At 30.8% G+C, this 27,200-nt stretch overlaps 1 protein-coding gene across 1 annotated transcript; it reads left to right on the top strand.

The window, feature by feature from the left end:
- The first annotated feature begins 17,424 nt into the window (after window positions 1–17,424).
- LOC112789147 (GATA transcription factor 5) lies at window positions 17,425–19,392 on the top strand. The gene is made up of 3 exons (XM_025830917.3): window positions 17,425–17,932; window positions 18,053–18,408; window positions 18,525–19,392. The coding sequence occupies exons 2-3, from the start codon at window positions 18,058–18,060 to the stop codon at window positions 19,152–19,154; spliced, it is 981 nt and encodes a 326-aa protein (XP_025686702.1). The 5' UTR covers window positions 17,425–17,932; window positions 18,053–18,057; the 3' UTR covers window positions 19,155–19,392.
- Window positions 19,393–27,200: the final 7,808 nt, after the last annotated feature.

Genomic DNA, 27,200 nt, shown 5'->3' with positions numbered 1-27,200 from the left:
ATCATCAACCACCACAAGACCATAGTGTTTACCTCCTAAACTTTGAGTTTTAGTAGGACCAAAAAGATCAATATGTAACATCTCCAATGGCCTTTTGGTTGAGATTCCATCTTTTATTTTAAAAGAGGATTTTACTTGTTTGCCCAATTGGCAAGCATCACAAGTAAGATCCTTATCAAACTTGATGTTTGGAATTCCTCTAACCAAATTATTTTTGACTAGCTTAGAAATTTGGTACATGCTAGCATGTCCCAACTTTCTATGCCAAAGCCATTTTTCAGATTCAAGAGAGGTAAAGCATGTTACATTTTGTTCCTTCAAATCCTCAAGAGTTAATTCATATACATTGTTGCATCTTTTAGCTTCAAATAAAACATCTCCAGTTTTCTCACAAACAACTAAGCAAACAAACTTCTTAAAAATAACTTCAAAACCCAAATCACATAATTGACTAACACTAAGTAAATTATGCTTCAAGCCATGTACAAGAAGGACATCATTTATACAAGATGAGAGATTTTTACCCACTTTTCCAACAACCACTATTTTTCCTTTTGCATCATCACCGAAAGTGACAAGTCCTCCATCATATTCATCAAGCTTTATGAAGAAGGTTGTCTTTCCGGTCATATGCCTAGAGCATCCGCTATCCATGTACCACATATTTTCTTTCTTCTTGGATGCTAGGCATACCTACAAAATAAGCTCAAGTGACCTTAGGTATCCAAATTTTCTTGGATCCTTTCACGTTAAACCATCTCCTATGTCCCAAATCATTGTAATAAAAAACAACTTTGTAAACTTTATTACCAATCATTCTTTCACCAAAGAAACATTGAACTGGAAAATGACCACTACGATTACACAATCTACAAAATTTTGGAGTTGCTGTTTTGTTAAAGTAGGTGGGATCTTGAAACCTTGTGTCATTGGATGAAGAATGTTTATCTTTAAAAGATGGTTTCTCATCAGTTTTATAAAATCCTAATCCAGCTTTATCATAAAGAGGTTTTTGACTGGCCAAAATTTGATTAAGATTTTCAGAACTTTGTGTAAACTTGGCTAAGTCTTCCTTAAGCCTTTTAACCTCTTCAAGCAACTCTTCATTTCTTTTAAAGCAGTCTACATATGTAAGGACAGAATGGTCACTTTCACAGCTTCTAATTTGGGCTCTTAACTGCTTATTTTCTTCAACAAGATCATAAGTAGTTTCGGCCTCCCTTAGTTTTTCTTTGAGAAAATCATTTTCAGCTTTAAGAATGAAAATTTGTTGTTCAAGATCTTGATTATCAGTCAGAAAACATCTTATTTTTTCAGAGAGGTGATCTATCATGAGATGAAGGTCTTCAGTGTCTGGGTTTTGAAAAAATACCTGATCTACATTATCTGCCATGAGACAAGGCTGTGACTTAGTCTCAGATTCTTCATCACTGTCCGAGTCATTTTCTAAGTCTTCCCATGAAGCCATAAGACCTTTCTTCTTTCCTCCTTTTCTCTTCTCCTCCCTTTTTAACTTGGGACAATCAGATTTGTAATGCCCCTTTTCCTTGCAGTTGAAACAAGTAACTTTGCTAAGGTCTTTCTTCATTTTCCTTGAGCTGTCGCCTTTGCTTTTGTGCTTCATCATTTTCCTGAATTTTTTGGCAAACAACACAAATTCACTTTCAGATGAGTTATCACTGGATTCATCATCCAGAGGGTTAGTGACAGAAGAAAATGCAATTCCTTTCTTTTTTGATTCTTTTTTCAAATAAGTGTTTTCAAAAGCAAGAAGATTTCCTCTCAAATCATCAAGTGTCATGGAATCAAGATTACTGCTTTCAGAAATAATTAAGGCTTTTGTTTCCCACTCTTTAGTGAGACATCTCAGCACTCTTGTCACAAGCACAGAATCAGAATATGTAATTCCCAGAGCATCTAAGCCAACAATGATAGTGTTGAACCGCTCGAACAGTTCATCAATGGACTCTCATTCCTTCATTGCAAACATTTCATATTCTCTGTTCAACATGTCTGTCCGAGTTTTCTTTACAATGGTGGTTCCTTCATGAGTGATTTGTAGCTTGTCCCAGATTTCCTTTGTCGTTGTGCATCGTGATACCCGTTGGTACTCTTCAAAGCTGATAGCACAGTTGAGCAGGTTTACTGTCTTGGCATTTAACTCAACCTTCTTCCTATCTTCCTCGGTCCATCTTGCTTCTGGTTTGAGGGTGACCACTCCTTCAGCATTTGTGGTAGTTGAAAATTGAGGCCCTTCCAGGATAATCTTCCAAAGTCTGTAATCCACTGCTTGTACAAATATCTTCATCCTCTCCTTCCAATAAGTATAATTTTTCCCATTGAAAAGAGGAGGTCTGTTGCTTGATTGTCCTTCGGTCAGATTATAGGACACCACATTTACGCCACTGTTTTCCGCCATGAGGATCTTTACTCCAAGCTGCAAAGCTTGATCTCTTTGAGACCAAGCTCTGATACCAATTGATGGTTTCAGTGGCTAAGAGAAGGGGGGGTTGAATCTTAGCCCCCTTTTTGCTTGCTAACACTTGCTAAACTTAGAAGAAACTTTTCTGTTTTTAGCTCGTCCCTAGCCACGAGACATTTTCATTTTGTCTCGTCACTTGACATGAGACATTTTTTATTTTTCATCTGAACAGTAAAAACAGAATTGAAGTAGGAAGAGAGAGAGAGGGAAGATTACACCCAGATATATCCTGGTTCAGCTGCTAAGTGCAGTGCAGCCTACATCCAGTCTCCATCACAACAATGATGGAATTTCACTATAATCATCCAGATTACAAATTGTAAAGTGCTAACCCAACTTACAAGGGGATTCCCATAGAATCATGAAACACAACACAGATGTACAAAAGAACTCTAAGACATCTATGGCTTTTTCTTTTAATTTTGCACTCTCTGCCTTTTTCCGCTCTATGGCTTTTTTATACAAACCTCACTGTTTGCCTTTTTTCCATGAGACTCAAGACATGACAAAATTAAACAGAAAAATACTAAACAGAATACATTGAAGGAGAAGAAAAATCTGTTAGCTCATGTAGCTCTGAGAACTCTGTGCCTTGCACTCTCAAATTTTCTCCTTGCTCCAAACAGTGGCTGTTCTCTCTTTTTAAAGAAGAGGGAAGCCTCCACACTTGAAGCCAACACCTAAACCAACTTCTTCCTCCTTCAAGAAACAGAACCGGTTCGGCCACATAGAGAGAGAAGAGATAACCCTGCAAAACCCAACATGCAATTACCTCTGGTTCTTTCTTGATCATCACTCTTCATCAATCCGAGCTCTCCATCCTTGGCTTGCTCTCCAAGATGAATTTCTGGCCCTTGATGCTTTATGATGATGATGACTTCATCTGCTTCAATCTCTGCCTCAACCATCACTTCGCCACTCTAGCTACTTCCTGTGGTGGTTGAGCAGAATCAAAGACAAGCCATGCCTCAAGAATCTCCCTTGCTGGCCGAATCTTCTTCCTTCTTTTTGAGTATGAATGATCCGAGATTACCTCACCAAATCTTACCACATTTGGTGATTATCTCATCCACAACATACTTTTAGTTTTCTTTTTCTTGCCATCATTAACTTGATGGCATTGAAGCATGCAGCTTCTTCTTTTTCTTTTTGGTAGCTGAACATAGTGTCCATAGCTTCCTGGACAAGGACCGAAGAAAGAAGAAAGAGATGAGAGAGAATAAACAACTTGGAAGGAAAGTAACTAAATGAGTTTATCAATTCAAGTGAAAAAGTGTTTTTACTTCCCTAGTGGTTTAGCGTGTAGCATTAATCATAATGATTCCCATCAAATCAAGGTCAAGTTCTCTCTCATGTTCCCCATGCTAGTGAATTAAATTTCAAATCCTTCCAAAAAGTGAAATGGAATCCGTTGGAAGCATTGAGACTTTTTCCTTGTTTCATGGATTCGGATAAAGCATGAAAACATTCAATAATGTTGGGCTTGGTGCAATAGAGTTCATTTTGGCCCAACTAGTAACATTTGCTTTCCTGATTGATTTTTTGGATCAAGTATTTAACAAATAGGAAAGCTTTCATTTGGGATTGTAGTAACAATAACTCAATCTGGCCCAATAACAAGAATAATAATTCAACCACAACAAATAAAACATTTTTGCATCAATGCTGAATGTACTTATAGAACACTTGGGCTTGCAATGATTTTTCTTTTATTTTCGGCCCATATTAAAAACCTGCATCACAAAATTATTAATTAACATATGTTAAATGAAAATCAAATTAATAATTTTGTAATTAATTATTTTAATAATATTTGTTCATCATCAAAATTAAATTAGAGTTTCCAAACTCATCACCCTTGACAAATTAATATATCCTATCAAATTAGTTGTTTAACAAAACATTTTTTAGGAAATTATTTTTCAGAATAACAATGTTTTAGAGGCTAAAAATTAATTGGTATTTCAACTGAAACCCTCGTTGTTTTCTGCTCTCAAGAGCTGCGATTTTGGAAGCTTGAATGCTATACCTTAGCTAACTAAAGGAAAAGGAATTCTGTGTTTTCAATCTCCATCACAGATGCTACTGGAAATTACTATGAGAACTACTGTAACAAGTTGAAGTTGAAGGTGCTGGTCTCATATATATCGGTATTCTCATGATACTGATAGAGGAGTGTTACGGTCAGTAATTTTTGTGTTTTGTAATAATTAATTGACCATTAATAATATTTTTAATGGTGTGAGATTATATCTAATGGTGTGAAATTGAAATTTTTGGAAGCTAACATTTAATCATAAAAAAAAGTAAATAATTTTTTATTATTAGATATAATCTCACACTATTAAAAATATTATTGATGACCAATTAATAATTACAAAACACAAAATTTACTGACCCTAACACTCTTCTATCAGTATATATGTTGGTTTGTCGTTTAGTATCCATTTATTTAAGTTGACTTCATAATCGGAACTACTATTTTATCATACACATGGAAGAAGAAGAATTAAATAAAATCTATTATTTCTTTATGCAGAGTCGGTAAAATAATATTCATTAAGAAAATAATGTTGCTTGACTTTATTTTTTATTTTTTTTTTCGTATAATGCTAACGCCTGATGTTGCTGGCTGGAACATTTGTGACTTATCACTACTTTCGGAACATTTGAATAGTTAAATAACTGTTATAATTATGATACTGTTCATTCATTGTAGAAAATGCAACCTGTTGTATCTCTATTATTCTCTTGCTAATTGAAATTTTGAAAAGACGTTGGGAAAATCTTTCAAACTAGGAGACGTACGTGTTCTCAATAAGTTGACTTCAGATATGATGAATATAATGGTGTCATGCATGTAGGATTCTAAAGGAATCATTAACATAATTTGCCACCTTTGTTTTTATTTTTATTTTTTTCATTATTCTTTTTTTGTGTGTTGTCAAAGAAATTAATATTTTTCTTCCTATTCCGCATTTCCGCTAAATAACTAACATCTAACCAGCTAATTACCAGTCAATTTGTTATTAATTAGTAATTATAATTTTTTAAATTATCATTAATTAATAATTATTTATATTTTATTTTAAAAAATATAAAATCAATAAATATTAATTATATTTATATAAAATTAGCTAATTAGGAGTTGTTTACTACTTTTTCCATATATATATATATATATATATATATATATATATATATGCTCATGTCAATCCTAACAAGAACACTGGGTCAGGGTCCCCAATAAAGTGACATAACACATGATAAATTAAATTTCTCTTACATATATGAACCATCCTTCTATAGTTCTATGACTATTCCAGAAGCAATCCGTGACCCTATTAAGAAGCGTCACCAATGATGGGTCAGTTGAATCTAGTCAATCTATACACATTGCTCGTGCTGTGTTACTAGCTCCTATTGGCATATTAGTAACGGTTGAACCACCAATTTTAACGCTTACTTCGTTCTAAGATAAAGAAAATGAAATCCAAGGTAAAGTTTTCTTCTATGATGAGAGTTCAAAGCAGATTCTCATTTGGGTAGTACTTACCTTGTTTATTAATTGTTCTTGGAAGATGGATATTGGATCTTCTTACAGATATAATTATTAATTATATGTTTTTAATCAATTCAAATTTTTTTAAATGAGTAATTTCATGATATACGTTTATGACTAAAATTTATAATTGGATATTTGTCGTGTTCAAAATAAAAAATTTAACATAGCACAAATAAAAAAATTAAAAAATTTATGCAAAAAATTATATTAAAAATATAATAATTCATGTATTTTTTTTCACATATTTATAATAGCGTTTAATTCTTTAAAATAAGTATATGTAGACGCATACGTAATACAAGAAGTTAGATTCAAGTTTACATATGCTGATGAATTGATAGCTATCTAGTTAGGATCTGGTTTCATGTATAGTCTATATCTATGAAGTATGCACATTTTGCTGAGTTGTCGTGTTTGCATGTTGGACACGTTTTGAATATAATACTCGTTCGATACGCGTATTTGTTGTATTCATCTGTATCTTACTGAAAAATAAAAAAATTTTGTCATACGTCTAGACACACCTAAATACCATCATGTGTCAGTGTGTCCAGTCTTATTCTTAATATATATTTTTAAAATAAATTTAGATATAGTATATATTATTATTTATTAAAACAAAAAAATTTTAAATACTTGATATCACTAAAATAAGACATTAAAAAGAGTTAAAAATTTTAATTTATATTTTAATATCAATAAAATATCAAAATATTATTACGGTTTATCTAAAAACTACTTTATATTTTATATGTATGTGTGTTTCCGTATCATATAAAATTTTAAAATTCACATGTCGATGTGTCCCGTATCATATTGTGTCTCGTATCCATGTCAGTGTCCGTGCATTGTAGATCTACATCCTTAACATTTCTTTCTTACATTAAGATTTCAAATAATTTTCATGACCTAATAATTATCAAAACTTAAATAGTCAAAATCGCAGTAGTAATTTATGTCGGAATCGCAATTTGATTAATAACTAAAACTTTAAAAGTTAAACCACATGTTACCGTGATTTATGTTTTTTTTATTAAAACAATATTTTGTACAAATATTTAACTATAATGAGAGAAAAAATTTCCAAAAAATATAAATTAAAACTGATAATTACCCCCTTTATTTGACCTTTTTATCTTTAAGACAATATATTTTTACGTGTATGGTAATGGCACAATTCCTAACCATGAATGCCACCAAGAAATCTGCAACTCCACAACTATATATGTTTTTAAGTTGCATGCACAAGCTAGTGACAAGTGGTATTGATGAGTGCTCTGCTTGCACAAATAAACGTTAACATTTTACGGGAAAAAATATACCGAGCCAACTCTCCATGACATGTATATAATTTTGCTCCTTCAAATATGGTTGTACTTACAAGTATGCTTATCCGGACAACAGTATTGTCTTCGTCAACTCATCATCTTATGTATGTTGCTTTCCTTCATCTTAGCTCTAGTTAAATTAAAAATAAAAAAATACAAAAAAATTATTAGAATTTATTATTTTTTATTATCAATGAATTATTAATATTTAAATATAAAATAAAGTATACTGTTAAATTATTAAACTAAAAAAGCTAAATTAAAAAAATTAAATTAATAGTTAAATAATAACAAAAAAATAATAAATTTTAATAATTTTTTATCATTTTTTTAAAAATATATAAATTTTCAAAAATAAAAGAATAACATTTATATGTATTTAGTTATGAGTAATATTAAATAGATAATAATTTAAAATTATTTTATTTTTTAATATTTATAATTTTATATATATAATATCTAAAATTATATATTTATTATATTTAATATTATATATTTATTTAAAAAATAATTTATAATTATAAAATAAAATAATTTTTAACTAATTTAAATTAATTTTTATTGTTCTCAAATTATTTTCGTTTGGAAAAATATAGAAAAATAATGAGAATATTAAATAATATGAATAATATGTTGGATGTTCAATTTAATAGAAAAATTGACTATTATGTTGATTATTTTTAATTGAATAATTTTTTTTTATTCAATTTATTTATGTACAATTAACAATGAATAAATATTTAATTTATTAGATATATAAATAATTATTTTAATAATTAAATTTAAAAAGTAAATTGAAGATGAAGTATTTTTTATTTTATTAAATTAATTTTAAAATTTATTATTCACGTTATTTAAAAAATGATTGTATACCTAAAAGAATCGTTTCCGTTTAGGTAGATATGCGGATCAATACGAACAACCTTCGCCCATCCACGTTTCAATTTCGTGGACACGTGGTTGTTTGTTGTTTTGAGTTAGCTAGACTTGGTTGAATCATGCAACTAACCTTGGCAGATATTTATAATATCGGCTTATAATATACAATGTAATAAAATCTACACTATATGCATTATTTCACTATGTCATGCTATAACTATAAGAATTAAATATAATTTTATTTGTCTTAATATAATCAAAATCGTAATAATAACACAAATTTAATAACTATTATTATCGATATTAATCATGTTATTTGTATATTAAAATTAATTATTAAAATTAATTATTAAAATAAAATATATATTAAAATATAAATATATATTAAAAATATATTAAATTATATATATATTATACACGAATATATTAATAATTAATTTAATATCTAAAAATATTTATTAAAAAAATTAGTTTAAATTAATTAAAATTTATCTTATTTAATATTTATTAATTAATAAATTCTGATTACATAAATACTAATAACTTAGCTCATCTACTAAATGGCTATGTAAATAATCGTTTACCTCAACACAAAAATGAGTTGGATAATTTTTGAAAGTTCTGTTTAACCATATATAAGTTTCTTTTGTAGGTACATGATGCGCATCTCACCTTCGACTGGCAACGACTATTGAAGATCTCTTGGAAGAATCTTCTAACCGAATTATAGCTTAGATTCAACACTTAAATTTTGATTACAAACTCTACCAAGAATTCAGATTAATTATACCTTAGAAAAATGCTTGAAACATAAAATATTATGTAGAATTTAATTTAAATATATAAATAGTATAAAATATTTTACACTCTCATTTAATCATATATATTCTTATGAATGATTATTTATACAATAAATTTTAGAAATAATTATTTTTATTAATATAATATTATCTAATTAGACGGACGTCTAAAATTATTTTAACTGATAATTTATCAAAATTAAATTTATATCATATATTATATATCTACTAAATAAATTTTCTTGTTTGAGTTCCTACATATAAAGCAAGTTATAACGATGAAATACCAATAATTTACTCGAACTAAGCACTTAAAAAGTACAAAAAGCACACAAAAGTTAAAGTTTTATTTAATATATATAAATATATTTATCATATTTATTATTTTGTTACTTAAATGATTTACACAACTAGCTCATTATTAATGCATTTTTAACATTATATATTAAACATAATTGTAAATAGCCAAAAGTAAATAAAGTTGGAAAAATGTTACGATACATTTTTAAACTTTACCTGAAAAAGTTTAACAGTGATAATGAACCATTCAATTAAATTGCGAACAGGGATAAAAGCAACGTGGAGTAAAATACAAGATACAGTGATTACAGGCCACAGAGAATAAGGAAAGATCTCACCATAGACAAAGATATTTATTTCCATTTTCAATAATTTTCGCTCTCTATCAAGCACACCGTGGTCTGCGCATCTTTTGTCTACTAATCAACACAAGCATGCAAATTAAACGAACGTCAATATAACAGCATGTGTGTATGTATGTGTTCGTTGGGAGTTTTTTTTTTTTTTTTTAAATTCAACACTTAAAGTGGAGCTACAATTGACAAAGATAAAGCATGATCAATAAAATAATCGAGCAACACAATCTATTATTAACATGAGCTCAACTCAAAATGCATGTATTTTTGGTATAGTCATTAATAACATGATATAACTATCACATCACTTTTTAACATAACAAAATAATCGAGTAACACAATTTACCACATCTATTAATTATTTTATTTTGAGATATGATATTATTTCTATGTAACTAAATATTTTATATAACTTAAAAGAATTCAATTAACTAATATTTGCACAACTTTTTTTTAAAGACATGGTTCTCTAACTTTCAAAGTAATCAATTTTAAGATATCTGGATAGTCCACTCCTATCCAACATCTATACTCCATGCATACCACACTTGCAAAAAATATTTACAAGTAACAAATAAGTGTTATACAATTTTAATATCTTTCTTACATAAAATGTTAAAATTATCATTTTGTTTGATAATTTTCAATTTATTTATTATCCGGTCTTTTATATTGATCCGACCTACTAATATAAATCAGGTGAACAACTCAACTCGAAACGAAACTAATTCTTTTCAAAAAAATTTTGTGAATCTGTAGCTCAAAATATCAACGGCCAAAGTCTTTTCTTGTAAAACTTAGACAAATAATCGAGTTAGTAGAATAAATAATTTTTCTGTCAAATTTTTTTATTATTCTATTTTATACTTCTGCTATCAATCTAACAAATTGCAAAACATGAAATAGCTAATCCAAAGTATCTATAAAGACATTTTGATACTTACGTCAATTTATATATGTTATTGTGACTGTGATCATCTGATCTTATTTATCTTCTCTAGTTCTCTCTTACCTTTGATATGTATTTAGAATTGTTTCACACGCTACTTTGAGTCATTATTTTAAGGTGAGGTAATACTTCGAATAGGACGAAATTGTCCACACTAGACAAAGATCAAATTTTCGTGCAGCTGATACCTATTACTTAACTGAACATGTCAAATTGTTAACTTTCATATAGCATAACCTTTCTCTAATTCTCCCACCTTATTCGACTGGTGGAGCTCAACGATGAGCCTTTTAAATAAGCAACCAAATGAAAGTAGTAAGGTCCTTCCTACAACAATTTTACTGTGACATATATAGAACGACTGAAACTAAAGAGTGTTTGAGTAAGGTGTTGGTACTACTCCTCTAGAAGAGATTGCTGCTAATGTCATTAGGACTCACCGAGAACTTTTTGCCCATCTCCTGCGCTCTCAAGAATAGCTTAGTCTTTTCCCCTTATTTTACCTTTTCAATTTGAAAATTTAATATTGCTTTACTCACTTGCGTGCGAAGCCTTTGGAAGAACCCCTTCTTTTTGCTCTTACCGTTCCACTTTAGACAATATCTTTCTTTTCGTTTATTGGTGAATAAAAATTATTGATTGTCTTAAAAAAAAAAAAATATCTCAATTAATCTTAACCGATGTCAAATAGTGTTAGAGATCTATTTGACTTATAATAGAGGAGGTTAGGGTCAAACTTCTCCTTAATTTTTTTGGGCACAAATCTATTTGATGGCACAATCTTTAAAAATTTACCTACGATATTACTCATTTAATGTTTAATTATTGTATTGGTCATTTTAATTTTATTAAATTTATAACTTAGTTTTATATTTTTTATTAAATTTTTATATTATTTTTAATTTTTTACTTAGGTTTTTATTAAAATAAAAAGTTTTAGAATTAATAGAATATTTTTTTGAATTAAAAATATTTATAATTAAAAAATTAATTAACTTTTTATCATATATTTTTAAAAAAATATTTTTTTAATTTTAATATTTTTAACATAAAAAAATTAACTATAAAATTAAAAATAATATAAAATTTTAATTAAATAATTACAAAAATTTAATTATAAACTTAATAAAATTTCAGATATTAACGCAATAATTAAACCTTAATTTAAAAGATTCTAAGTTCCTCAAAATCCTGTTTCATGTTTGCTTCTTGGGCCTTTATTCCACGTGTTTTTATGACAAATTATTTAGGCCTTTCAAATTGTGTCCCGTAAACTTAGGCCTAATCCGAAATAAGAAACAATTAGAGAAAAAATGATTGTCTGATATATACTCATATCTAACATACATGTATAGTATAAAAGTACATGCTATGCCGCTGTTTATACTATAGTAATTATAACGGTTATCTATCAAAAATTTTTTAATCTAATTAAAATAATATTTTTTAATATAAGAAAATATGACTTTAACAATAAAAGAACTCTTTTATTTAGATTTATCTTTTTTTTGTTTCATTATGCAGAGCTCTTTTATTTTAGAAAAAACTAACATAATTATGGACACCATACACACTATAATATATATTATTATGTCAATTCATATATATTTAATCCATTTGTTAAAGGTTTTCAAAATGAAAGTCTGCAATAGTCTATTCAAAAAACAGTATCAATATTCATAATCGTTTAGTATACGTAATATAGACTTTGCGGGGTGTGTTTGGTTAAATTCCAGTTAATCATTTGGCCCCAGCTAAAAAGTGGCTTCTTCTTTTTTACCTTAAATTTAAGCAAAATATAGGATTAAAACAAAAAATATATATATTAAAATAATACTATTTACTTTAATTCTGCTCATTAAACTTGTTGAAATCAACCAATAAATAAATATATTTGTTCAGATCATAGTTTGTCATGTATATAAAGTGAAATTTATGTATATTATTATTATTATTATTATTATTATTATTATTATTATTATTATTATTATTATTATTATTATTATTATTATTATTATTATTATTATTATTATTCATTGTCATCCGTTTATATTTCTAAAAGTATTTAATAGAAAGCAATATATTAGGGTGAGCACGTATCGCAGGTACCCAATTATCTGTCCGAATTCGAACCGAACCAATTAAATTGATTCTGAAATCAACGGGTAATCGAGTCCAACCCGAACCAAACCAATAACTCTCTTTAGTAATTGGTTCGGGTAACGATTTTAGGGGTGCGAAATTCGAACCAATCCGTAGATCCGACCATATATTAATTAAATAAAAATATAAATTTAAAATATATTTATACCTTTTAATATGTTTGGATTTTAATGTCTTTAGTGTTTAATATATTTAGATTTTAATGTGTTTAGTTTTTAATGTATTTGGTATTTAACATGTTTGAATTATTTCTATTAATGTTACATGTTTATTGTACTTACAGAATTTTTAAGAAATTTTTTCTATAAATTTCTATTTCATCGGGTACCCAATTACCCGAACCGAACCAATCCGTTTTTAATCGGTTTGGTTTGCTTCGGTTACACACATAAAAAAACACAAATTCGAACCAAACCGAACCAATTACAATTCAATTTGTTCAGTTTTAATTTCACCTTAAACCCGAACCAACCCGACCCGTGCTCACCCGAACCAGTCTTTGATGGTTGCCACTGTCAAGGGTAGTCAACGCCGCCAAACCAACAGCAACCGTCTCGATTTGCTCCACTCAGTCGCCTGAGCGCCGCCGCTGCCTCTGTTGCATGTTGCCATATCGCGCCTGTTGAAGAGGCATCCTTCTATCCGGCCTCCCCCCTCCCCCAACGGCCCCTCCTATCACTGCACCTCAACACACGCCGTAGCTGCTGTTCAACCTATGAATCCCCAGTCAATACCGCTCTCTGCCTCGCGTCCTAGTCTCGCAACGCATTGTCGCTCCTTGCTTTGTGGCGGAGCCCCGTCACGCAACGTTTCTTTCTTCCGGCGCTAGCGCTGCAATAAGAGGTAATTGCTATTTTACTAATTTCAAAAACCTAGAATTTTACAGGTTTCATATGTGAGCATTTTATTGGATGTTACATTCATATAATATGGTTTATTAAAATTTTGGTTACTCTTAGACAAGGAAAAATGGTAAATTAATTCTCTTGTGTTTATATGTCTTGGATGAAACTTATTTTAAATATGATAAAAGTGTATTTGGTATTGAAAATATCAACTATATATTAAGAGCGATGTTTTGCACTGCTGATTTAAAAGAAGAAAAAAAAAAGAAAGAAAAATTTTAGTTATAATGACAACAATTGAATGTTACTATCTCTATCTGTAGAGTGATGATTTGTGCTAAATTGTTTATTAATTTTGGTTTTATACTGTTGAATTGTTTATTAGTTGTAACACTTGGACCTTTAATTATTGTCATTAAACAAAAATAAATAGTTTAATTTCCTAAAATATATGCTAAATCAAAATTTATTCTTAGAATTCACATGTTTTTTTTTTCACAATTTTATATTGTATATAAGATTTGTCGACGAATAATATTTGACTAATTATTGATAACACATCTTTTTTAAATATTTTATCAGTTATATAGAATTTATATTTATAAATTATAAAAAATAGGCACTAAATTATTATATTATTCATTCGTTCTATATATTGGTGATAATATATTAACAATATCTAGTTCCAGAGCAAATCAAGATTTTTTTTTTTTTGCATAATAAATCATAACATAAGGACTATAAAGAGTATATTATTAAAATAATATTTAAAAGTTTGTATTACTGATAAAATAAATTTTAAAAATGTTAGCGATAATAAATTTTTTAAATTTTTAAAAATATAACAAAAAATAGATATTGAATATATATTTTAGAAAATAATTTTAAAGATTGAATTTTAATTTAAACTTTTTTAATTATTATTAAAAAGATAAGATATTTTTATCTTCAAAATTCAATAATTTTTTGTCAAGTGAATTTCTTAAAAAAATATTGTGAATAATTATATTTTTTTAAAAAAATAAAAAAATATAGAGATCAAATTTTGTTTCGAATTTTTGTGTACACTTTTTAAATATTTATTCAAATATTGCTACAAAAATTTGACCTAATGAATAAATCATTTGTTAAACATAAAAAAAAAATTTATTATTTAAAAAAATATAATATTTATTGATTTTTTTTGTTGTATGTTCAAATTATGAAGGAAATATTTTGTCAATATATAATACCTTTTAAAAAAATTTATTAGCGATTGAAATTTTCTAAGTACCAAATTAAAAAGAGTAAATAATCAAATTGGTCCCTAAAAGATCATCTGATTTCTAAATTGATTTTCGAAAGATTAAATTAATCAAAATTGTCTTCAAAAAATTTAAAATTAATCATGTTAGTTTCTCCGTCCATTCTGTCACTAACGATGTTAAGTTTTGCTGATGTGGCACGTTAGTCTTTTTTTGTCAGGATTCAGGCCTACAGACGGGCCCAATTGCCCAAACCATTAGAAAATCAGAGCCTAACCCAAGAACTAGACCCGGTCACATACTCTCCTTCTCCTCTACGCGTCTCAGCCTCCATGCCTGTTTCAACAGCTGCTGCCTCTATGATTCAAACAATATTGTATCTAATTGTTTTTTCATTTCATCCGTCAATGGCTCAGCTTCACCAAATCTATAATTGCTAAGGATCTTATTCACATCCATGTCACCATGATCATCAATATCATCCCTTAAACTATTCACCTTACTTTCCTTGCTTGCCCCAGCTTCAAATTCAATAACACCATCCCGATTGTGATGAAAATCACCACTCTTGTAGGCACCATCATCATCACTACCACCACAAGCAACACCACCAGCATGCATCATCACTAGGGACAGAGAGCTCAACTCTGTCACAACTGTCACAACCCACGCACCTTGTTTGCTTGCAAGAGAAGAGCATTTTAGCAATATGGTTCCTTCTCAGCCTGAACTCTTTGGAGGCAACCAGAAGCCGCCATCATGATCGTATGGTAAATTATCTCGAATATGTCAAAAGAAGATGAGTAAGACTTGAAGTAACTTCTCCAGTGATCCAATGACTTAATGATTCTCATTTTCAATCAAACCCTTTGAGAGACTTCAATTCAGATCCCAACAATAGGAATGATAATATACAGTTCTTTTCAGTGCTTTTCAAAAATCACAAGAAAGCTTCATGTTGTTCTTGTTGTTTCTGTTCTTGATCCTTGAGTCCTGTAAATGGTAAATTTTCTAGTGAGCAAAGATTTTGTTCAACATCAATGAACGCTCAAATTTGTAAATTTATTAACTTAATGGCGGTGTGCCCTTGATTTGGCAAGATTCGATTGGATTCGATTTTAATTGTTGCGCGAATATAGATAAATATGATATTTTTTGGGGAAAGAATTTGGCAATAACAAACAAGATTATCAAAAAACAAAAACCAACCCACACAGTTACACGCGCACACAACACACACATTGTTATCCGGTAAAAGGTGGAGATCTAGAAATGGTCTTTGTTCCAACTTGACGGCATCCATTTAAGAGTACAGAGGAAGATTGACACAAACAGAGCAGATCGGTGTAAGTTCCAGCGGAGGAAGAGACCACGTTCCACCAGAAGCCAGCGATGATGACTGAGGAAGAGGATGGACAGAAGTTAGATGGTGCAACGATGGCGATCTCTGCGACATTGGACAGAAGATGTTCAGCGAAGCAGCAACTACCTATTCATGTCAGAAAGGAACTGCGGGTAAGGACCGGCGGCATCGTAGTAGAGGAACGTGCGGGGACTGATGACGACGTGGAACACCTTGCAGGGCGGCAACGTAGTGGAGCTTCAAGTAGAAGACGAAGAGGTTGTTAAATGTGGGAAGAAGAAAATCCTATTTCTTGTAGGGTTTGAGTTTGGTTTTGTAGGATTTCGATTCGGATTGGGTTGTCAAGCTAAGGTGCCATGTCAGCAAAATTTAATGTCATTAGTGATAAAATGGACGAAGAAACTACCGTGATTAATTTTAAATTTTTCGATAATAATTTTAATTAATTTAATTTTTTGGGATCAATTAATTTAATAATTAGATAATCTTTCAGATACCAATTTAACTATTTATTCAAATTAATAATTAACCCAAACTATAAATAAATAAATGGCTCCAGACGTGAAAGTTGAGCTTCCAATCAAAACCCTTTCATAATATAACCAGCCTTCAAATTCCTCACGCGCCAAACAGAAAACAGTATCTGAGCTAAGGTGGTCACCACCACTGTACTTTAAACAAAACAAATTAGCGGGAAGGATCATCCAAAAACTAACCACATCACGAGGCGCAATCAACGCGCCCAAACACTCCTTTAACCATTTTACTATAATTTTTTTACTTTCCCTCCCTCTTAAACAATACCCTAAACTTTTGTGTCCGAATTTCTCTTTTTCCCATAAAAAAAAGAAGAAGAAGCTTTTGTGTCTAAATTTCAAACACTGAGAAAGTCCAACGTTAAATTGTTCAATTCAAACGCGGTTACTTACACGAACGTAACAAGGGCGGTTTCTTTCTTGGGTTGTTCGTTATGTCATCCTAATTTTTGAAAAACTGCTAGCGCCATGTAATAATAATAATAGTGTGACTTAATCAATAAGCATTAAGCAACTCACATCACAGTAAATCAATCTCAGCCGTCCGTCTCCTGCAACGGAAAACTCACCGGTGATAAGATTTATAACAGTCAAAACCGGCATGTGATTTTAACGTTTTTGTTTGTAACTGGTTGGAATGTTGAAGTGGACCGGACCTGCTTTCTGACTTTTCTCCTTCGGGTTTGGTCAATAGATAAGAATCATCGCAAAGTTTTTGAATTTACAAAGCCATCATCACACATCTATAAAAATAAAAGTATAGAGTATCTTCCGATGCCAAAAGATTTTTTAAAATTCAAAATTAAAAATAAAAGACTCCAATAATAGTGAAGACCCCACCATAGTGCTTGTACTACCAAATGTCACGCACTTGGTGCATGAGCATGAGTGCATAGGCCATAGTAGAAAAAGAAGAAATAAAAAGGAAAAGAAAATTGTAGTGACATATTTAAATTGTGAAATTGGTAGAAGAAAGAGTGAAGATAAAGATAAACCAATACCTCAGCGCCTGTTTCGCCCACGAACAAGCCATTCATTCAATTCAGTGCTTCCAAACTAAACGAAACTCTTGTGCGGTTTCCCCTCTTTGTCTTCCACCGCTTTTTTATTTTTATTTATCAGGTAAAAATAATTAATTAATTAAAAATTTTAAATAGCGTGTAACCTTCGTGTGTCTTGCATAAGGAGAAAACATAAATTTAGCAATAAGTTTTCATGTTTTTCTTCTTATTGTGTGTGTAGTAATAATGGAAGTTGTGGTGGCCAAAGCGTTGAAACCAAGCTTGAGGGGAGAGCTTATTTTCCAGCCACCACTTGCACTCGGCGACGAGTTTTTGTGCTTCAACGCCGTCAACAACGGCGCCGCCGTTGGCGAAGATTTCTCCGTCGACGACCTCCTTGACTTCTCCGAATTCCAACATGGTTCTGTAGGAAAAGGAATCGATGTTTCCGAAGAAGAAGAAGACGAAGAAGACGAAGAAAAAGACAGCACCTCGGGAAGTTCCTCACAGGACCGTACAGAAAACGACACCAACTCCAATTCCTCCAACGCCGCCGTAGACTCCGACTCCATTTTCGCCGGCGAATTGTCCGTTCCGGTGAGTCCGTGTACAATTTCTCCTCTTTTCTTAGCTAATTTTTTTTAATTATCTCATGTTATAATTAAATTTAAATAATTCAATTAATTCATAACTCGCATGTTTATTGTTTACAGGACGATGATTTGGCGGACCTGGAATGGGTTTCTCACTTTGTGGATGATTCAATACCGGAGCTCTCTCTCTTGTACCCTGTACGTTCTGAACAAACAAGGGCCCGGGCTCAACCTGAACCTAAAACGGGCTCAGCTGTAACTTCTCTTCCCCATGGAGTCCCTGTTAAGCCCAGGACCACGAGGACAAGGAAGCCCAACGGCCGCTTATTATGGTCCTTTGGCAACCTGTTCTCGCCTCCCTCTTCGCCGTCCTCGTGCTCCTCCTCTGTGCTTTCCTCGACGGCGGCGCCTCTCGTTTTGCATGGGAAGCCGCCGGCGAAGAAGCAGAAGAGAAAGCCCGAAGAGCAAGCCTGTGGGCTCCAGTTTCAGCGACGGTGCAGTCATTGCCAAGTTCAGAAAACGCCGCAGTGGAGAACAGGCCCTATGGGCCCCAAAACACTCTGCAACGCCTGCGGAGTCCGGTACAAGTCGGGCCGGCTTTTCCCGGAGTACAGGCCCGCATGCAGCCCGACGTTCTCAGGTGATATTCACTCAAATAGCCACCGTAAGGTGTTAGAGATGAGGCGTAGGAAGGAGATGTCTGGGCCGGAGCCCAGTCCAGACCGGGCCTTCATGCTTCCGAGCTGCTGAATTTTCAGAGTAGGAAAAAAGGCATAGACTAGAAGAAAGAAGAATAGGTATACGTCAATGAACCGGTGTGTGAACCCGGTTCGGGTTTTTGTAACATATAGTGGATTTTAATTTTAGTGCTAGTCAGCTGTCTAGGCAGGTAACGGACATTAGGAAGGCATTGATTGTTTTGTATTCCATTTCCTTAGCGCCAGTTGATTAATTGTTTTTAATTAATCTAATTAAATCATTAGTACAATAGTAGTCTTCAGTTTTAAGTTCGAAAATTTAAAATATGAGGCCATCTTGGCCATCTATTTAAGATATTTTATTTGCCTCTCTTTGAAACTCAAGTATATTATGGCTGCTTTGCTTTTGGTTGAATAATTCAACCTAGTTCAGCGGTGGGTGTGTTAGATTCTACGTGTTATTGTGTGTGTGTCGGGTAGAAAGAGATAGAAAGGAAGGTGGGGTAGTGTGTGATTGAAGCATTTAAAGTTGGGTGGCATTGATTTGAGACCACTGAAACTGTGCTAGTGCCAAATGGAGTGGCCAAGTGGGATGAGGTGGATTATTATTATCTTTGCCTTTCTGTTTCTTTTCTTTTGAACAAAGATAATGATGCATTAACTCATTCTTTTGCTCTTCAAATTTAGAATAATGGTAAAATATTTTTTAGTTCATAAATATTTGAATTAAGTTTTAATTTTGTTTATGAAAACAATTATTTTTTATTATTCACTTCTTATTTATTCTTTTATCATTTTTATTATCAAAATACTACCGTCATTATTACGGACACCACAATATAATTATTTTAATTATCTAAAAAATATATATAAATGAAAGGATATTTTAAAAAATAGTTATGACAAAACAAAAATTTTGAGACAAAGATAATACATTTTATACGACATTAATGAAATTAGGATTTTATTCAAATATTAGGTATTAAAATAAGATTTTGTTTTTATTAGAAGAAATATACACAATTAAAAAAAAAAGAGAGAGATTGAATAAAGACATCCTAATCCAGTGTAGTAATGGAGTGTCACCTCATTGTTGTATTTGTTGAATTAGCGTCAGAAATAATAAGAGACTATTATAGTGTTTAGAGCTCAACTTAATTCTTAAGTACTAATAATTAGTAAAAGCCCTAAATCTAAGGAACATTATAGAAATCTAGTCAATTTTTTTTTTGCTTATTTTATATTACATCTTTCATTATAAGTGTTCATAAACAAATTGTTGGTGAGAGTTATAGTCTCTATATTTAAATTCATTTTTATAAGTTTGTTATTATTTTTATATATAAACACTGCATTTCAACCATCAATTTTGTATTATGGTCCGTCCTATATAATATAAGATTAATGATTTGAGATGGTGTGCCGAAATTTAAAAAAAAAATATTTCCCCATTGAGAAGTGACCCATATATATAGACTATTGTTAGTGGATTGACTAGTTGTGAGTCAGTCATGCTTATATAGGTTGGAAAAGCAACTATACTCTTCCAACTCGAATAATGGTAGGTCGTGCAATTGAACAAATTTTTTTGTTGGTTAGTTGTTAGATTTGCATAATTAAAAAATGATTTTTATTTTTCAATTATTGATTGTGTAGAGTATAATTTTATGATACACAAAATTTAAGTAGAATCAGAAGAAAATATGTGACAAAAATCTTATATATGTAATATTATACTTTACAAAATCAATTAAAAGAAATTGAGAAGTGTTCATACTCTGCTTTAACACTGTGGTCCAGGTTTAAATAAGTCAAAAATGCTCAACTTAAAGGTTGGCCTTAACACCTAACCGACCTCTCATGAGAAATGTCGGGTTCGACATGAACCCCTCTTTAAAGAGGTTGGACTCGAGATGAACTGGCAGATAACACTTATTCAAATAAGAAACTGTCTTCTAAAATCTCTCATCCACTTCCAGAAGCACTATCTCAACAGTCCTAAGATAAAGGGACGTTATCTACCTTTAGAAGTAGAACTATTCCAACAGTGATTATTGGATCACCATTATAAATATACTGACACTCCTCAAGTATCTAAAAGTTCCAATACTCTCTTAAACCTACTTACCCCCTTTGCTAACTTAGGTATCAGTGTTTTTATAGGTACCACCCCATTTCTCAAAACATATAACTCGGACAAAGACTCCCGAACATGAACAAGTTGGAGACTCCCTTTCCATTGATGTTTGGGCTAATTTTTTTCAACTCAATCTACCCATCTCAGATTAGCTACGTAACAAAAAGATTCATTTTAATTTCAATAATAAGTATTTAATCTTTCTCAAATTAATTGTCTCTTTATAATTATGCACAATTATTAAGATAATTATTAAATTTTATTGAATACTATAACTTTAAGAGAGAAAGACAAAAGTACTCTTTGTTAATTGCAATATATTTTTTTCTATAATTATAATTGTTACTAGAATTTACTTTTTATATCTGGAGAGTATATAATAGATATAAGTTAATTAATAAATTATTGAAATAAAAGACAACAGTTAGTTTGATACAAAATTAAAAACCAAACTAAAAACACTTTTTTCAAAAAAGAGAATATTTTTTAAGGAATAAAAAAACGATGCATTGGCAGCATTAAAATTTTTGAAAAATCTTTAAAATTTTCCTTGGTATTTTTTGTTCATTCAAATATACCCCAAAAAAAAATTATATCTTCTATTGAAATTTTCATTTATGAAAGTTTAATTAATGAATACTATTTTGATGAGTTGATTCTTGTCTAATTATTTTGAAGCACAAAATTTAAAAATATGAGTTATCTAAGATTGATTATGTTATGTGTATATTAAAATTATCTACTAATAAAAAATAAAATATATATTACTGTATTAAAATATAAATACATATTTAAAATAAATTAAACTATATATATTTATATATAAATACAATAACGGCTGATTTTAGATTTTGATATAAGAATAGTATTTTTCGTCTGGGATAATATCTAGGAGAAGTTTATGAAATATTTGGAGGATGAAGAGGGAGTATTTGTCGATATCGATGTGCAATGTGCGTGCATGTGAGTGCTATGGTTTATGGCGGGACAATGACGACGCATAGAAGCAGTATCCATTCAATGTACAACGTGGATAGGGATGGATGAGGGCCATAACGAGGCTATTTCTTTTTTTTTTTTCATTTTTTTTATGAAAAGGTCATTATCATTTTACTATTATTTTAACTTCAATCATACTATATATAAATCAGCCAATGCATATTTTTATGAAATTACTTAAGTTGTGATTTGTGCTCTAAAAAAAGTGGTACATGTATCACGAGTCATGAAATAAGAGAAATTGTATTGAATGAAATTTTCAAGAAAGAGTAAAAATTATATTTAGTACTTTTATAATGTATAAATAACTTTTGACATTGTCAAAATATCATTAACAAAACCCATCATGCTATGCGTAAAGCATTGCCTCGTCATCGATTCCTAAAAAGTAAAATTCTTTTTAACAAATAATTAAAAGTATAATCTTCTTTTCTATCGTTTATATCTTTCTTCCAATGCCATATATCTAAAAGGTTACTTTTTAAAAAAGTTGAATCTATGTGCCCAGGAAAAAGGAGGGAGAGAGAGAGAGTAGGAGGTTAAATTTGATGTCCTGTATCCGCAGGAATTAGGACGCGAATTTTTCTTGCGTTTTTCTTTTTGTTTATATGGAAAAAAAAGGGGGGGTTGTTTGGGAATTGGGGTATCGTAAAATGAAAGAAATTCTTGTCAATTCACTTTGTAATTTTAATTTCAGTATACGCTTTATCTGCAATTAAATGCTCTTTGATTTGCATGAGATTAATGACATGTACGTCTTCTTGGTGGGGAGGATATGCAGCAACATCATACCATTATTTTGAGTTTTTTTTTTTTTTATATATCATAAACCCATTCTTATATTTACTTTATCAATATATGTTGGATCAATTCGTAATTTTCTCTTAGCTAGAAAAAGTAGCTCACCGCAAATAAATAGAGTAAAAATAAAATTTAGAGTTTTTAATATGGAAAAACATAGGTAAACAATGAAAATACTAAATAATATGAATAATATATATATCAGATATTTATTTCACTAGGTGTGCGAATCGTTATTTTAATATTAAGATTTAAGTGGGTAATTTGGAGGTATAATGTGTTTTGATTTGATTGGTGGTTGTTTATATTGTTCAAAAAAAGTATTGGTTACCTAGTATTATCCAGGAAATATTAGGTAAACAATAATCATATTAAACAACATGAATAACCACCAATCAAATAAAAATATACTACACCCAATTTAATACTACTAATTAAATTTAAGATTAATTTACTCTTTTAACCCTATTAATTCACATTTTTCATATATTGTTCAAAAATATTGTTGGTTACTTATACTTTTCCTTTAATATTTCACATACACAAGACTTTGATTTAGTGAAATTTTGTCTTAGAATAGGTTCACTCGAATTCAAGACTTGATTGAGACCAATAATAAGCTGAAATACTTAATGTTGTATATGTGAGTGCACATCTAAAATGAACTTAGGAATTTTGTACAGATAAATAATCTTTAATTTGCATCATTTTTTAATATATTTTAAAATATTTTTTATGGTATAAAAGTTACTTTTTTATTTTTTATTAATCATTTTATTATCAATTATAAAAATATAAAAAATAATACATATAACATTATTATTTTGTATGGCCACCAATATGCGTGGAAAAAGGGTTTTAGAAATGTTTAGTTGGAATCTCATTATTATAGACAAAGTGCCATGCATTGCATGGTTGAAGAGATAGGACATTTGCCCCCATCCATGTTCTTTTTCCCTTCTTACTCTATCGGATTAAGGAGATGTTATATCATTCATAAGTGGATCTCACTCATTTATCGGAAAGCTAGCCAATCAGTTTTCTGAGTTCATGACATTGGGTCATGCGGTGCTGGATTCTTTCATAGGTTTATTCCAGTTTTTATAGTTTGATTAAATTTTTAATTATATTTTTATATATATTTTTCTAATTGAGTTTCTATACTATATTAGATTTTGTAATTAAATTTATAGTATGATAAAAACATTAGAATTAATAAAATATTTTATTAAATAAAATAAATATATCTAACACCTAGCTGAATATTTTATATAATTTAATAAAATATTCTGTTAATTCCAACATTTTTATTACGGTAGAGATTTAGTTACAAAATCTGATATAGTATAAAAATTCAATTAAAAAAATAAAAAAATTTAATTAAAAATTTAGTAAAATTATAAAAATTGAGCCGACTCACTGATTAATTCAACCTTTTATTCCAATATCCCTTCATGCATGACTACCTTATTCCCGATATCTTTTTTTTTTTTGGGTTTTAATTTTAGCCTCATTTATTTACCAAAAATATAAAAAAAATCAAATGGAGACTGAGATGAGTGTACCAGTCAGAGCTTAAACAATCGTATTTGGATTCAATGTTGCATCTTAAAGGCTTCAATGGCAAGCCCAAAAAAAAAAAGGCTTCAGTTGAAGATAGGTATACACCATGACCAAAAATGAAAAAAATGAAAAAATATTCTTTTATTGATCAAACTATATTTTCTCTTTTTATAATTATAATCTTTACAACCCAGTAAATGTCTGAAAGTTATAAAAACTATGAATTATTTAACGAGTACGTAAAAACCAAAAATAAATTCAATTTGACTAAAAACAAAACTAGAAAGAAAAATTTATTATGAGAATAAGGAAATTATAAACTTTTTATTTTCTTTTTGTATTATTTAATACAAGTATAAAATTTCATTTATGGCCCTTTAATTCTAGAATAAAACACTTATATAAACTAAAACCAACCCAATATTAAATAAATCACCTAAAACAAAAAATATTATTTAGATGTCTTCATGCATATATTTATATAAATCAAATTTATTGAATTCAATTTATATATTTTTGCAAATCGAATTTACTGAATATTCAATTTACTATTAAAACGTGTAAATCAAATTCAGTAAATTCGATTTACATATATATATGCATGAAGGAGTTAAGTCTCAAAATAGTCCCTGAAATAAAGATACATTCGAGCCTCAAAGTCATCTATGAAGTTAATAATTATCCAAATATATCCTCGAAGTTGCACTCGGTGACTCATAGTAGTCCCTAAGACATTTTTCGTGCATAAAAAAATTGAGCTGGACTGATTTCTATTAAAATGTCGTCGTTTTATATTAAAAAAAATAGCGATTCCCTTCTAAAACGTTAATCCCATCTTCCTAAACTCGGTTTTTTTTTTCTTCTTCAACAGATCACAAAAAAATCAGTAATACAAAATTTAAAAAAACATCAATTAGAAAAGATCAATCAACTTAAATAGCAGGCATCAATAAACCTAAACAACAACAAGCACAAAAAATAACAATAATAAAAAAAATAACAATGATTATAGAATAGAAAACAACTAAAATCAACCATTGTTGTTATATTGAAACAAGATTAGCAGTAACAATCACCCACAATATTAAATAAATAATAATTGAATAACTAAAAAAATAAAAAATAAAAACTCACCATGGTTGAGAGATCAGAGAGAGAGAACCGAGTCAGAGGAGAGAAGATGGAGGCAAAGGGAGATAGAAAGGAGACAAGAGAAGATTGCTGATGCACGAGTAGTAACAACAACAACTAGAGAGGGAGGCAGAAGCGAGCAGTGACGACGAGAAATGAGACGATGTGTTGCCGTAGAGGGGTTGACGAGTGGCGCGGCGATGAGATGGAGGCTGGCGAGCGGCGCGGTAACGAGATGGAGGCTGACGAGCGGCGCAGCAATAAGACGAAGGCTGGCGAGCAGCACGGCAATGACAGAGAAGGTTGAGGCTTTGTGCTCTGCCTCTGCCTCTATTGTGTTTGAGTGTGAGAGACTAAATTAGAGCGAGGAGTGAGCGGCGCAGCACTGAAACGGAGGCCGACGAGAGGCGGCGACAGCGAGAGTTGAGGAGAGTTCCGTGTGTTTAGCGTTGTGAGTATAAGAGTATGGCTGGAGAGGGGGAGGGCGTCAGATACTCAAGTTAAGGAAGAAAAAAGAAAAAGGGAAGGGTCTCAGGTTGAAAAAGCAGAAGTAGAAGAGAAAGGGCCTCAAGTTAGAGAAGGAAAAAGACAAAGGCGTCAGGTTGAAAAAGTAGAAAGAGAATGGAAAGGAGTCAAAAGGACGAGTCAGAGAATGAGAAGGGAAGCGTGTCTTCTTCCTTTTTTTTTTAACGACATCTTTTCAAGATTCTGATAAATAGAAAGCGTCTCAGGGACTAATATATATGAGTCCCAAAACATAAGTTTAAAGACGAAATTAGAAAACTATTAATTTTAAAAACTACTTTAAAGTTCGAATATAATTTTAGAGATTATTTTAAGACTTAACTCAAAAATAAAAATATTTACGTAATATTTTTATTTTAGATAATTCATATAATATTAAATTATTTTTAGTTTATGTTACGGATCCGACCCACGGATCCTGCGCACGGAGCAGCCCTCATACCCGGTTGCTCGGGTACAACCCGTTTCGACCTGAAGGCCCAGAACCGGCCCTTCAGAGCTCCTAACCAACTTTCGAATTCAAACACCTCCCTTATCTTGGCCAAACAAGATAAGATAAAATAACTATCATCGCCTATAAATAAGAGGACCCAGGTCCCTCCAGGTATTCACTCATTCCTGACACCTTATACCTCTTAGATCCATTCTGACTTGAGCGTCGGAGTGTCTTTGCAGGTACCTCCCCCCGCCGCTCTACTCGAATAATCCGACATCTGCCTCGACCAGCAGGTTCCCGATCCTCCTCTCAACCCGTACTAGAGACATCTTGTACATTGGCGCCGTCTGTGGGGACCTGCGACAGTCGAACTGGATGGAGGGCGTCCTAGAGGAAAACCCCTCAAGCCAGGATGACTCCCAACCGCGTCGCCTGGAACACCAAGAAGTCATAAACCAAGCAAGAATAGCAAGTACTATCCACCACACGAACGAACACGACGAAAC

Source organism: Arachis hypogaea, chromosome 3, assembly GCF_003086295.3.
Source record: "Arachis hypogaea cultivar Tifrunner chromosome 3, arahy.Tifrunner.gnm2.J5K5, whole genome shotgun sequence".
In the NCBI taxonomy this organism is placed as follows: Eukaryota; Viridiplantae; Streptophyta; class Magnoliopsida; order Fabales; family Fabaceae; genus Arachis; species Arachis hypogaea.
This window is presented reverse-complemented; position numbering and strand designations above follow the sequence as displayed.